At 40.0% G+C, this 15214-nt stretch overlaps 1 protein-coding gene across 2 annotated transcripts in view; it reads right to left on the minus strand.

Annotated features, from left to right (window-relative positions):
• LOC122063462 (probable E3 ubiquitin-protein ligase ARI7) overlaps positions 1-15214 on the minus strand; it is a 95993-nt gene that overhangs the window by 5361 nt on the left and 75418 nt on the right. For both annotated transcript variants that reach the window (XM_042627171.1, XM_042627170.1), the window contains 4 exons: positions 14206-14253; positions 13559-13630; positions 13378-13477; positions 12934-13060 (listed from right to left, as the gene is read on the minus strand). In XM_042627171.1, coding sequence (XP_042483105.1) covers positions 12934-13060; positions 13378-13477; positions 13559-13630; positions 14206-14253 — 347 coding nt within the window. The remainder of the gene's footprint in view (positions 1-12933; positions 13061-13377; positions 13478-13558; positions 13631-14205; positions 14254-15214) is intronic.

The following is a 15214-nucleotide window of genomic DNA, read 5'->3' on the forward strand; positions in this document are numbered from 1 at the left end:
AAGGTTGCATACGGGATTAACTAGTTTGTTTACTTTTCCATTAGTTTCCCTTTTAGTTGGGTTCAGTTTAAGTTATTAGTCTTTATTATTTCTTAGGACTTAAGTTAGTATTTGAGTCAAGTAATTAGTTTCCTTTCTTTTGTTTGTTTCTATTTTCAATTTTTAGAAACTCATGTTACAAGCAATCGTGGGGTTTCCAATTTTGGAACCTTCCAATTGCTAGGTTGTATTCCCTCCCTTATTAGTGATTATAAATAAAGAAGAGGAGGCTCCTAAAGCTCCCATGATTTTGACAAACTAAATTAATGGCTGATGTTGTTATCTTCTCTGCTGAGAACTAGTCTTGTGTTTGATCAAGATTGTGGACCTAGTGTATGATCAGGCTGACTCTTTGCAGTGTGAGGTCCAGGAGGTCCCCTTCTTCAAGCCATCTTCTTCTTTCCATTACTCAAGTGCTTACTGCTGCTAATCGATCCAAGTACTCTTGCTTCAGTTCATCCCAGAATTTCAGAAGTTCCTATTTTGGTTGGTGGCCACCTGAAACAGTTTCAGACATCAGAATTGGCTGAAACTTGGATCAAGCCTTCCTCCCATCTGGAACTCCACTTGACCAGAAGATCCGGTCATTCTGACCAGCCATCTGAGAGATATTGAAAATCTCCCATATTCTGTCTTTTAGTGTTTTTCCCAGCCTATACCTAAAATCGATAGGAGTTTCTTGGCCTATTCTGACTCCAGTAATCACCTGTGATTTAGTACACGTTTTATTTCATTCCTTGATGGTCTCTATTTGGTCACCTACTGATCTGACCTAAGAAGCTCCAATTCTTGATATCGATAGCTTGTTGTAGCTTTGTCTGCAGTTCCTTATAGTCTGAATTCCTGTGCAATTTTTGGGCTGGTTTATGGTTGTTCTTTGGTTAAAAAAAATCCTGCAACTATGAGCTGGTTTGATTTGTCAACCCAGCTTTACATTAAGTGGTATCAGAGCCAGTTTGAGAACAACCCTGAAAGAACCTTAGAACTGAACATGAGCAACAGTGAATTTAGTTCCGAGACTTTTGATTATATATTTAAGATGTTGATACAATAGAATCAACAAATGGTGAGAACGGATGAACTATAAGCTAGAACGTAGCAACGTGTTGGTGTCACAGAATCATTAATAGCACCTGTAAAACCTTTATGGGAAGTGAAGATACCTCTATTCAAACCAAAAGAACCTAAAGTCAAGGTTCCCATTGCAGAGATAGTTCTTGAAGCTTCAAAGATGGAAGGTCAAGAGATAGGAGATTCCACTGAAGAGTTCTATGTTGAAGAAAATAGAATAGACAATATTGAAGCCATGGATGATGAGGTAGTGGTTGAGAGCACTCCCCAACAAGTTTTTGAGATTCATGATGCAAAGGAAGAACTTGCTCCTCCAATCCTTGATGAGAGGGTTACCAACGTTGATGACTCTACGCATATGACGTTCTCTGTCGGTATCAGTTCAGAGGTCGAATGTACATCGTTCGTTATGCCATCTTGGTTCTTTGAAGAGAGCTCCACGACTTGAAGACTACATTTCACAAGTCTACAAGCAACCAGAATTCTGTTTGGGAACGGTTACATCTACAACTCATGTTGTTTCCCTCTCGTCACTACAAAATTCGAGGACGAATTGTTTCAAGCTTGGGAGAGTTGATGCAGATTCATCACCAAAATAGGTTTGTTTAATTAGGAATAAGCCTAGGGTCGGACTCCATACATGTTGGGCCTTTGATCCCATGTATTTTGAGTGTAATAGGCCATTTTTATAAGCCTAAACTAGGGGCTTTAAGGTTGCATACAGAATTAACTAGTTTGTTTCCTTTTTCATTAGTTTTCTTCTTAGTTAGGTTCAATTAAAGTTGTTAGACCTTGTGATTTCTTGGAACTTAAGTCAGTATTTGAGTCAAGTCATTAGTTTCCTTTTCTAAGTTTGTTTCTTTTTTCAATTTCTAGAAACTTTTGTAATAGGCAATCAATTGCGAGGTTTCTAATTTTGGAACCTTCCAATTGCTAGGCTGTATCTCCCCCCCCCCCCCAATTAGTCATTATAAATAAAGAAGAGAAGGCTTTTAAAGCTCCCATAATTTTGACAAACTAAATTAATGGCTGTTGCTGTTGTTTTCTCTGCTGAGAACTGGTCTTGTGTCTGATCAAGATTGTGGAGCTGGTTTATGATCTGGCTGACTCTTTCCGGTGTGAGGCCCAAGAGGTCCCTTTCTTCAAGCTATCTTCTTATTTCCATTGCTCCAGTAATTTACTGCCGCTAATCGATCCAAGTACTCTTGCTTCAGTTCAGCCCAGAATTTCAGAAGTTTCTATTTTGGTTGCTGACCACCTAAAACAGTATCAGACATCAGAATTGGATGAAACTTGAATCGAGCCTTCCTCCCATTTGGACCTCCACTCGGCAGAAGATCTGGTCATTCTGACCAGCCATCTAAGAGATATTGAAAATCTCCCAGATTTTAGTGTTTTTCCCAGCCTATACCTGAAATGGATAGAGTTTCTCGGCCAATTCTGACTTCAGTAATGTCCTGTGATTTAGTACATGTTTGATGGGTTATGTGAAACTTATTTTAGTCGTCGATAGTCTCTATTTGGTCACCTACTGATCTGACCTAAGAAGATCCAACTCTTGATATCGATAGCTTACTGTAGCTTTGTCTGCAGTTCCTTATAGTCTGATTTCCTATGCAATATTTGGGCTGGTTTATGGTTGTTCTTTGGTTAAAAAAAAATACTGCAGTTGTGAGCTGGTTTGACTTGTCAACCAAGCTGTACATTACCATGTCCCCAATTGAAGCCTTATTGGGTTGGTGTATTCACTGAGGATTCTATTGTTCATTGCTACAATGATTTTCTATTTTTTGTCCTCATATTGATCATGTATGTTGCTGCCATTCCCTTACTGTCAGTCCTAGCTTGGGTTTTGCACATTTTAGTATACCTATTTAACCAACCTGTATAGGGACCCTAGTTTCTAGGTGTTCCCCTACATCAATTCTGATTTTGTTCAGAGCATGGTTGCCATGTCTGGGTTGTTACTGATTTTGTTCATATGTCTTGCTTATTGAGGTCTAATTTTCATCATAACCTTTCCGTAGTCGAGTCTGAATTGAGAGCGTGCTGCAGTAGATTAGAGGAAGTTCATTTCTTCCTTAGTTTAGTTTCCGACCGAATAGCATAGCCTATTACTCCCCCCAAAGGCATATTCTAGAGGGTGAAATTTCTAGACTCAAAGGGTGAAGGGGTTGATTATCTCGCTCAATTGGAGGTTCTAAGCAGACCCTAGCAAAGTGTAAACAGCAACACTTTGATTCTTGGTATCCATTGCCTGTTGTCCTTGTATGTCCACCCGTAGTGGTAGAGCATATCAAGTCATGTCTACCCCTTCTATCACCGCAATCTCATCTGAACAGTGGGCTCAGTTACTTCAACATTATGTGAGGGGCCTCCAAGCCAACCAGAAGTTGCTTACGGCCACCCAAATGGAGTTGACTGCTAGTAGAGCAGACCAGGAAGCACAAGCTGCTAATTTCCGGAACCTTGACCAAAATGTCCAAGACATCACAGCAAGACTTGCTACCGTAGAAACATCCTTTCTAAACCCAAACGAACAGCAAGGTCACGATATTCAAGGCCTGGACCAAGAGTGGAGATCCCTAACCCGAGTGGGGAGAACCATGGCAATCTCTCTAATGGTTATGACAGGATGGGGGATAACTTCGTAGGCATTGGACAAGCTCGAGGTAGGGGCAAAGGGCATGGACATCATGTCCCGAGGTATCACACTCCGTATGGAGATGAGGGAGGGTTTTGATCACTATAATAGGGGTTTTGATGTTAAGAAGATAGTCAGGGTAGAGGCACTTTCCTATGATGGGAAGATTGATGATAAAGTCATATTATACTAGATTAGACAAATGGACCGGTAAATCGATTTCTATGACATGTCCAAAGAAGATTGCTTCAGATTTTTCTAAAATCAAGCTTTCTGGAGCAGCCCAAGACTTCTAAATAGAATTAGAGGCTAATCTAGGACTTGAGACAGTGACAACTTGGGTCGAAACGCTGGAGAAACTCAAAAAGGAATTCTTTCCTATCACCTATAAGATACAGTAGTTGAATGACATGAACACTCTGAATCAAGGTAAGATGACTATGACTGAGTACATGAGCAAGTTTGACGAGTTAAAAATAAGAAGCCCTATACGTGAGGATGTTAAGCACACCTTTCAAATTCCTTACTAGACTCAACCCTGACATCCAGTCACGCATAGCACTTCACCTGGAGCGAGATGTCCCTCGAGCCTTTCGGACGGCTCTCAAAATAAAATCCTTAATGAGGACCTTTCCTTAAAAGAAGAGCTTCCAGGCTGGGGAATCAAGTTTCTAAAAGCCCCTCCAAAGTTCCTCAGGTTTTCCTAGGCCCACTGTCAACCCTCAACATCAATTTGACAACGACAAAGGAAAGGGTATCTTGGATGTGGTAACTAAAAAGAGCGGTTAACAACAGTGTTTCAAATGCCAGGGATTTGGACACCTTTTCAGGGAATGCCCCAACAAACACCTTTATGTGGGAGGACAAAACCTTGAAGATTATGATCCAGATGACACTCAGGTTAATGAGCATGAGGACTATAGGCTAAGTTAGACAATGTCTGATGAAGAGGTTGAGGAGGTGGATATCTCCTGACTCGTGGTTGTGCAATGCATGGTCTCACAACCTAAGGGCAAAGATGATTGGCGACAGACCAACATCTTTATTACTTACTCCTACCATCAAAGTAAAAACTACCGTGTCCCCATTGACAGCGGTAGTTGCATGAATGTGGTTTCCCGAAGTGTTGTTGCCAAAATGGGACTCAAACTGGAAGCTCATCCAAAACCCTACAAGGTTGCTTGGGTAGATCACCAAAAGAGGCAAAGGCCCTAAAACACAAGGGAAGCACATCCAAGCAGACCCCAAAAAAGACAGTCAGCATTCTGAAGAAACAATAGTTGAGGGCAAGTGCAAGGAGTTAGGGGTCATTTATGAGCTAGTTTCCATACAAAGTAATATTGATTCGTCAAGCAAATTTGTTGAGGCTCCTAGAGAAATGCAACCCTTGTTAAGAGAATTTGGGCAATTATTTCCAGAGGAACTACCTGATGAGCAACCACCTATGCGTGATCAACACACCATTGACCTAGCTCCAAGTTACTCTCTGCCAAATCTACCTCATTATTGTATGAATCCCAAAGAATGAGTTGAGCTTAAACGACAAGTGGATGGGTTGCTTTAGAAGGGATTCATTTGGGAGAGTCTTGGCCCTTGTGTGGTACCTAACTTGCTTACGCCAAAGAAGGATGGCACTTGGGGTATGTGAGTTAATAGTAGAGCCATCAACAAGATCACTGTCAAGTATAGGTTCCCTATCCCTAGACTTCTTGATATTTTGGATATGATGGTTGACTCATCAATCATTTCAAAGATTGAATTTTAGGAGTGGGATCACCAAATTCGGGTTAGGCCTGGAGATAAGTGGAAGACAGCCTTCAAGACGAAGGATGGCCTTTTCGAATGGTTAGTAATACCTTTTGGTTTGTCCAATGCACCTAGCACCTTTATGAGGATAATGAATCAGGTGCTACAACCATTCATTGGTTAGTGGTTTACTTTAATGACATCCTCATCTATTGTAAGACCCCGTCTTCCCATTTGGATCACTTGTGACAAGTTTTCTAGGTGCTTCTGCAAGAAAAGCTTTATGTCAATCTCAAGAAATGCACCTTCAGGAGTGATCAAGTCAATTTCTTAGGATTTGTTGAGTCAGCACAAGGAATATCCACTGATCCTAAGAAAGTGAGGGCAATTGTTGAGTGGCGAGAACTGACCAATGTCCCTGAGGTGCGGAGCTTTCACGGCTTAGCTACCTTATATAAGAGGTTCACTTACCGGTTTAGTTCTATTATGTCTCCTATCATGGATTGCATAAAAAAGGAGTTTCAATTGAATAAGAATGCTGCAAAGGCCTTTACCAAGATTAAGAAGTTGATGACGGAATTGTCACTATTGTGCCTCCAGACTTCTCTAAGGTCTTTGAAGTGAATTGTGATGCATCTTTCCTTGGGATAGGTGGTATCGTAGGACAATAACATATTGTTTATTTCAGTGAGAAGCTTAATGAAGCCAAGCGACAATATTCCACTAATGCAAAGAATACTATGCGGTTGTCTAGGCCCAGCGGTACAGGTGACATTACCTTCAACAGCAAGAGTTCGTGTTGTTCTCTGATCACCAGGCTCTGAGGTACTAAGTGCCCAAAAGAAACTAAATCAAAGACATGCTAAGTGGGTTGAGTTCCTTCAAGAGTACACTTTCGTACTCAAACATCAACCTAGTGTTAAGAATACCGCAGCAAATGCATTAAGATGGGTAAACATGTTTCTCAATCGCATGAAAAGGTCAGGAACTCTTGATCGACTAGATAAGGGAGAAGTAGAATGGAAAATGCTTCTATTAATCAGATAGTAGGTTCATTTCTATCCCAAGAAGCAGATAATAGAAGAGGGGCACGCGAGAGATCCTCGCCTCTTAAGAGAAAGGTGTCTTTCTCTTGAGGCAGATAATAGATGGCACTCGAGAGATCCTCACCTACCTAATCTCAAACATAAAGAAGCGAGGAGCTAGGAAGTGGCAAAGTTGTTTCCAACGAGAAGGCTAGAATTAGAAGAAATGATAGCTTGGATTGAAAAGGATGTTATCTTATGATAGGGGTAGGTTGGAAAAGGCCTAATACGTAGATAAGCCTTTTAAGCATGTTGGGAGAGGTCGGATCGTATCCAAAGATAAGGGAGCTTATCCTGCTTGATAGCGGCCTAGTCTCAATGATTAATCTTCTACGGTAAGGCTAACATCCCATCTTTCATCTTATTTTATTGCTTCGAGCTCTTTTCATGAAAGTGTCAAAGTGTAACTGCCTAAAAATATGAATATTTTTTTGAGAACAGTGTGATATATGGGCTTTTAAGACTTCGATTGTTAACAACAGGTACTTTTTCGGGTCAATGTGCTACTCCAGACCATGAGCATAGAAATTGTAGGATTCGAGTGACTTAATGATTAGTATCCCACTTGCCCTAATTTTAGTGAGTTATTCACTTCCTTGAGTGGTTATCTTCCTATCAGTCGCTCAGATATCTGTTGAGGGATGGTTTTCATTTTAAAGGAAGCAAGTTGTGCTTTCCCAGGATTCACTTTGAGACTTCCTAATCTGGGAATTGCATGTTGGGGGAGTCATCAGTCATTTCGATCAAGATAAGACCAGCACCCTTATTGAGGATCGATTTTCCTAGCCTGGTCTAAAGAGGGATGTCGCTAGTGTTGTAAGTCAATGTAGGATGTGCCAAACTACCAAACAACAAAAGCAAAACACTGGCTTGTACACTCCCCTTCCTGTGCCACATGCTCCATGGCAAGACCTTAGCATTGATTTTGTGCTCGGTCTACCAAAAACTAAGGCCATGATTTCATTTATGTGGTTGTGGACCGCTTCTTGAAAATGGCACACTTTATCCCATGTTTCAAAACCTCTGATGTGTCTATTGTGGCCAAACTTTTCTTCAGTAAGGTTGTGAAATACCATAGATTGCCCAAGAATATAATGTCTGATAGAGATGTTAAGTTGACCAGCCACTTTTGGAGGACTCTATGGCAGATGATGGGTACTAAATTTCTCCTCTACTTTCCATCCCTAGACTGATGTCAAATTGAAGTTGTTAATAGGAGTCTAGGGAACTTGTTACATTGCTTCATAGGAGAGTAACTTACTAGTTGGATCGTGTCCTTACCCAAGATGAGTTTGCATATAACATCTCCAAGAACCAAACCACTAGTTTGTCACCCTTTGAGATTTGTTTAGGTTACGATCCAAGGATACCCACAGACCTTGTTCATGTTGTGTCTAGCTCTAAGACCTCCCTGTCAGCCGAGTCTTCTGCGTAGCACATACATAATTTACATGCAGATGTAAGACGTCGGATATCATTGAGCAATAACCAATACAAGTCCAAGGCGGATGTGTAACAATGGCTACAAGAATTTCAAGAGGGGTGGCATGGTAATGGTTAGGATCAAACCGCAACGTTTTGTCAAAGGGAAAGCGAGCAAATCACATGCTCGTAGTGCGGGCCCTTTCAAAGTTCTTAAAGGGGTGGGTGCCAATGCTTATGTCCTTGATTTTCCAGCTAATATGGGAATCAACAATATTTTTAATATAGAGGATCTTGTTCCCTACCATAGTGCACCTACTGTTGTTTCCTTTTACCCAAATGACCTTGATGGCTTCCCCTTTATTCTTGATGAAACTGTTGATCAAACCCCATCTCTTCCCCCACTTATTTACCAACAGTACCCAAGTTTGATAAAAGAGCTGAAGATGTTGAGGACATCCTTGATGAGAGAATTATCTACACAAGTGGGAGGCTCCAGAGAGTTCATGGTCAAGTGGCATGGAGACCCAAGATCGACAGCACGTGGATCACCATTGAGGAACTACAACGGCTCACTCGGACATGTTGAGTAATACATGAGTCTTTATTCACCAAAGGTGAATTTTTCCAAGCCGGGGAGAGTTGATGAGGACATCAGCCCAGTTGGTCGAGGATTTAAAGTATACCAGATGCGACGTCGCAGAGATCAACCTTCTTCAGCCTCCATATGGACAGACGATGAGTTCCGAGGATATCACATTGCTAGAAGACCCATCAAGTCAAGGCCCAAAGGCTGGTTCAACATCAATTAGTTCCTGGCCATTTGGTTCAATAAACCAGCCCAAATATTGAGCTAATTTTGACTTTCAAAAGACCCCATCCATCCAGCTTGCAGCAAGAAGATATTGCCCAGATTTTGCTAGAAGATTACAGCTATCCAGACAGTTGTCCACTTGTCCCTCCAAGAGAAGCAATCGACTTTAGCAAGGGACTCGTTTCCTTTTTTCTGTTTTTTCTTTCTTGGAAAGAAAGTCAAGTCCTTTATTTGGTTCCTTAATTAGATTCTATGAATAATTTCAGTTTCTTATTTCATTTTCTTAAGCCTCTCTATGTAAGTCTTTATTTCCTAAAATAGGACTTTTCTTTTGCAATTGGTATCTCTAAATCCTACAAGGCTATAACCAAATGTATGGAAGAAGTATTTAATGAATATTATTGAAAGAATGACAAATTGTTGGCCTCTTCTCTCTCTCTCTCCACTTCTTCTTGGTGACAAGGTAAGGTATCGAATCCCTCTCTTCCCCTCTCTCTCTTATTAGCTGTTTCTACTTCTCCTCCTCTCTTTATTGCTGGTTATCTTCTCCCCTCTTTATTGCTGTTACATATGAAACTTTCCCATCCATGATTTCAGACCACGCTTATTATTCCCTGTTTATAGTTTATTAGCCTACTATCTTGTTTCTTATTGAATCCTCGCATTAAGAATATTCCTTATTTTTTTTTATTGGCTGCAAGGTTAAGGCTTAGCATAGCACCAATTATTTTTTGAATAGTGAAAGAACATGCACTCGAATTGATATCATGCTGCCCTATGTTCCCCATCCCCATGTCCCCAATTGAAACCTAGTTGGGTTGGTATATTCACTTAGGATTCTATTATTCATTGCTACAGTGATTTTCTGTTTTTAGTCTACATATTGATCATGTATCTTGCTGCCTGTAAAGATTTGAGAACCAGAATCAAAGAAGAAATAAGAGAGAGACAATGAAATTGGTTTAATTAGAGAGTCACAACCGTGTGTCAATGGGACTTCCCCTTTCATTCAATATATAGACTACCTATTACATAGTCATAACCCAAATAGGAAAGTAGAATGCATAATCAAAATAGGAAACTAACTCTCTAACCTAGCTAACAACTCCCAATAGGACACTAACAAAGACATATCAAATATAATCCCATGGTATGGAGGTCTATGGTAACCCATAGCCCTCCAACCGATACATGCTCTCATATACTCTAAGACTCCCCCACAAGCTGGAGTATAAAAATAGCAACAGAAAGCTCCAGCTTGGATCAACAAGAACTCAATGAGCACAGAAAGAACTCCAATCAACCATCATAAAGCCATCAGCAACTCCAAAAAGCAACAAAAGTCCTTCTCTAAGAAGGCAATCCAATATCAACGAAAACCCTTCCAAAGAAGGCATTCCAACTGCAAAAGACCTTCCCAAAGAAGGTGCTCCAATAAATCTGTAGCTCCCAATAGCTACAACAAAAGTATTCATAAGCCTCAAACAGAGATCTCCCAGCAAATTTGAACAAGTAACTCCAATTACCACGCATGCAAGTACCAATTTTTTCAAAGAAGTGCAAATTCCAAATTGAAGTGATCTCAGGCCCACCAAAATAATAATTTGGCACATACATATGCCCAATGGAAATTCTGTAATGACTTCATATAATCCCCAATTGATGTGGAACCCTGGTTCAAAATACCAAATTGGGTTCGGCATAGACCCACTTCAAACAATAGAATCAAATTAATCCAAAGTTGATGGCAATTTTGCAATTAATCCATCAATCATGGGTTTAACCATCACTGACCACAATTATGGGCCCATCCAAATATGGGACAACCAAATATCAACTTCAACTTAAAAGAAAGAGACAAAGGAATGGAGGGTCACGTGTTTGAGCAAAGAATAATCTTGGAATGGAACATAAAACAAGGGATAGTGAGGAATAAAAAATTAAAGGAATGGGTAAAATATCTGGGAAAACGAAAATATAAAGAAACCTATTCACTTGCGTCATAGATGGAACACCATCTTCTTCCTCATGATGGAAGAACCAGCGACAACAGAAGGGGAAAAACTCCTGGAACCAAAGCCTTGTCCTCAACCTTCGACCAACAGGCGGAACCAACAATCGAAGAATAATTATATCAGCAAATAATCAATGATGGAGAATCAACATATCCATCGTCAGCACCAAGCAGTGAGAGCAGAAGCAAGCAATCGATATAAGGGTGATAAACAAGGAACCGGAAACTCTAGTTCAGCGGAACAAGACACCAACAATAAATATGCAGAAAAGACTTCAAGCGGACAAGACACCAACAGCAGACTACCAAATCAGTAGCAGATGACCAGTCGCAATATGTGTTCCTTCGACCCTAATCTCAGGGAGAACAAAGAGGAGAGAGAGATATAATGAAAGCCAAGAGAGAGCCTGTGGTACCACCTCTCTCCTCTCAAAAACAATACCGTTTGAAATTTGAACGATTGAAACAGACAACACAGAGAATCAAAAGAGCAGCCTCTCAGTCTCCTTTGAAACAACATCAACCAACAGCCATTGCTATCAACTATGACATCAACACGTGACATCAACACATCTTCAACCTCTATAAAACCAGAAAAGGCGGAGGATTCCTCTTGGCAGAAAGGAAATCAGGTCACGACATCAACGATTAGTATCAACTGACATCAACAATAGCTGCAATAGGGTAAACACCAATAATATCAACAATAGCAAAGGGCAACAGTAATCGACTGCCATAGTTATCATGACTCTCAAGATGGGTAGCAACTTCAAAAGACAATAGTAGCATATTCAAAACCAAAATAGTAGGTATGATATTTCATTTAACCCTAGTTCTTTTTCTTTTAAGAACTAGGGTTTCACTAGTAGCAAGAGACCTTGGAACGACTCTCAAAACGTCTTCAGGTTATGGCTCTGATACCGTGTAAAGATTTGAGAACCAAAATCAAAGAAGAAGAAATAAGAGAGAGACAATGAAATTGGTTTAATTAGAGAGTCACAACGGTGTGTCATTGGGACTTCCCCTTTCATTCAATATATAGACTACCTATTACATAGTCATAACCCAAATAGGAAATTAGAATGCATAATCAGAATAGGAAACGAACTCTAACTCTAACCTAGCTAACAACTCTCCTAAACTCAATAGGACACTAATAAAGACATCAAATATAATCCCATGGTATGGAGGTCTATGGTCACCCATAGCCCTCCAACCGATACATGCTCTCATATACTAACACTGTCATTCCCTTACTTTCAGTCCTTGCCTGGGTTTCACACATCCTAGTATAGCCTACTGCCTTCCTAACCAACCTGTATAGCAACCCTAGTTTCAAGGTTTTCCCCTACATCAAGATGGCTATAATTTCATCGTCAGGACAACCTTGTGTCCAAGATACATCCTACAAGGAACCAAGCTATGTACACCCAGACCACACCCCAAACAAAACAATGCAATAAAGAATAGAAAGCATGCCATACAAAAGAATGTCACTAACAACTGGCAATAGAAGCCCATTAATATATTATGCTCAACAGTCGACCATATTGGGTTTCATTTTTATTTCCTTTTTTTTTTTTCCGTGGTTTACACATTATTATGTTCAGCAAGAGAACATTCCCCAAAATTCTCAAAGAAATGAATATGCTTCTTGAACATAGACCTCATATTAATTCTTTTACCACTTTTTTTTTTCTCTTTTCCCAGTTTGTTTGTGTGTGGTGGGGGAAGAATGGGGGAGCTGTGAGTTCAATCCATGGATAAAACAAAATCCAAGAAGTGAGTACATTGGACCTTTATTTTGGCATTCCTAGGTACCAGATATACAGTTTCAAAAACAACAACAACAGCAACATCATCATCCGAAATCTTATCCCAACTTAATGGGGTTGGTTACATGGGGATTCCATGCAAGGACAAGTGCAAAGATCCATGCAAAAAGATTGACGAGCTAATTATAATAAGCCAAGAGGGGGTTCTTGGAGAAGCAAGAAAACGTAAGTATACACGTTCGACTCTAACGCTATACCGTTTTCCATTCCCAAAATATCCAAGGTTTACCAAACTGTGAACCATAAATTCTCTAATAAGTTACCTGGTCAGCCCAGCCAGCTTTGTGCGGAATTCATTGAAGCTGGGAGTTGGGCCATCTCCATTCAGGTAAACTTGTAGTTCCTTCTCCGCACATTGATGAAGCCTCTCTAATCCGGACTCCGCTTCACCTACCAAATAAGTAGAGATGTTAAGACCTACAAACCCAAAAAAAAAAAAAAAAAGGATAAGAACATCAGCATTTGGTTGCATAGTTGCCCTGGTGCCAATGCATGCCATGGTGGTTGATTGGTTGCCAGGTTCCAATGCGAGCCAAGGTGTCGAAGGTGAAAGTCATATTTGATGAAAATATGCCTCATTATCTACTGAATTTCTAGTTTCAAGCATGTTTCTCTCCCCCCCCTCCTTTCCTTTTTTTTTTAAACCCAGGGCACCCAATCACCTTGGACAAGTATTAGCCTCTCGAGAACTATGGTTGGAAGGATACCTTGTAAGTACTCAAAGAATTGTCTCTTAGCATGTTCATTTTGAGGGAGATAATATCCATAGGCATAGGTCCACTTCAGCACTCGCCTACATTCAATAATCTGAACACACAAATGGGGTCAGAAGAGATGATAAGGACAATTCGAGGGGGAAGAAGATGCCAAGTTGGAGCTTATTTTTACCTGTAGCCAGGCCTCTGTTATGAATTTAAGCTGCGACTCGGGTTGAGACTGCTTGTCGCTCAGCTTTTCAAGCTGTACAAGGAAATATTGTTAAACCCACATATACATTATGATTGGAAAACATTAATTTCATGTCTTTGGTGTACAGCAAACATGTGAAAAAGAGAATATTCCCTAACCCATGCAGAGCATAGAGGCAACTCTGGTACCTCTAAAATGAGTTGCTGCAACCATTCATTACTCAAAAAAAGAATTGCTTTACAGTTATATTGGTCATGTCACATAAAATAACTCCCCATTTTAAGAATGGGGGGATTGAGGTGAAAACCACAACAGATGATGAAAAGGTGATGCACAGGAAGCACCTGGTAAACAAACACTTCCTTTTATCCTTCATTTGTTAATAGATCTGGTAAACAAAGACTAATCTTGCACTGGTTTGTTTCTACTACAGCACACCAAAACATATCGTATGACAATATAAGCATCTTGTACAAACAGATTTCATGGCATACAGTCCCTGGAAAATTGAATGTGCTTAATAGAATCACAAGAAACATTGACTACCTAAAACGGACAAAGATAAATAATAATAATAATAATAATAATAATAATAATAATAATAATAATAATAATAAAAAACTTACATGCACAGTTTGCATTTGGTGTAAATCTGCCATAGCCTTTTGCCTTGACTGCAGAAAAACAAAATTTTATCGAGTCTGTCAGTTTTTTTCCTAAAAACAAGAAGGGAGAAGGCTACACATACCCAAACTTGAATATTATGAAATTATACTACAACAAAAGAATCAATTTGCTACTGCTAAACAACACAATTTAAAATGCTGGAGAATTAGACAAAGTCTCAATTATCTTCTCTCATTTCCTTTCTGAACTTTGAACAGAGTTCTTAATATGGTGAACCAGTAAAGATAAACCACTAACGAGGATGATGTTTATAGAAAATTAAAGTGAGATGGATAAAGTGGAGAGGTGCGCTTGGAGTGTCGTTTGACCAATGTATTCCTTTAAAGCTTAAAGGAATGTTCTATAGGACTGTTTTACGTCTGGCTCGAGCAATAAAAAGCGTAAGAGTTGGTCCTACTTCTGTCTCTTTCACTGCACGTGGTCAGTCATAGGCAGTCCACAATGGAAGAAGATACCGAAGATGGATAAGCCAACTTGGGAGAAAACCATCTGTCAGTACTTTATTAAGAACAACATTTCTTTCAATGAAGTTCAATTCGAGTCTTTCATCAATTTATTATAGTGTGCTGCCTATTATGGTTCGAGTGTTCCTATTCCTTTTTTTTTTTTAGGAATAAATAAATTCATTAGCAAGACGAAAAATAATATACAATAGAGAAGGGTGAGGGGGGGGGGGGAACAAACCTAAAAGGAACTAAGGGGGGGAGTAAAACAGAGCCAAAAGGCTACCAACCAAAAGGGGCCAGGAGGAACTAGGGGAGGGGTGGGGGAGAATGGTAGAGGGGAGACAGCAGGAGACAACGATAAGCCTGTTCCTTGTGGGATTCTTAATAGCGCGGAGGCGAAGAGAGGCTAACTTGGAGGAGACATCAAAATAGATGGCATTCCAAATCTTGTCAAAGGAGGATCAGCTGGAGCTCTGTCAACATAAATTCCTCTCCATCCAGA

This window comes from Macadamia integrifolia, unplaced genomic scaffold (genome assembly GCF_013358625.1).
Source record: "Macadamia integrifolia cultivar HAES 741 unplaced genomic scaffold, SCU_Mint_v3 scaffold1330, whole genome shotgun sequence".
Classification (NCBI taxonomy): Eukaryota; Viridiplantae; Streptophyta; class Magnoliopsida; order Proteales; family Proteaceae; genus Macadamia; species Macadamia integrifolia.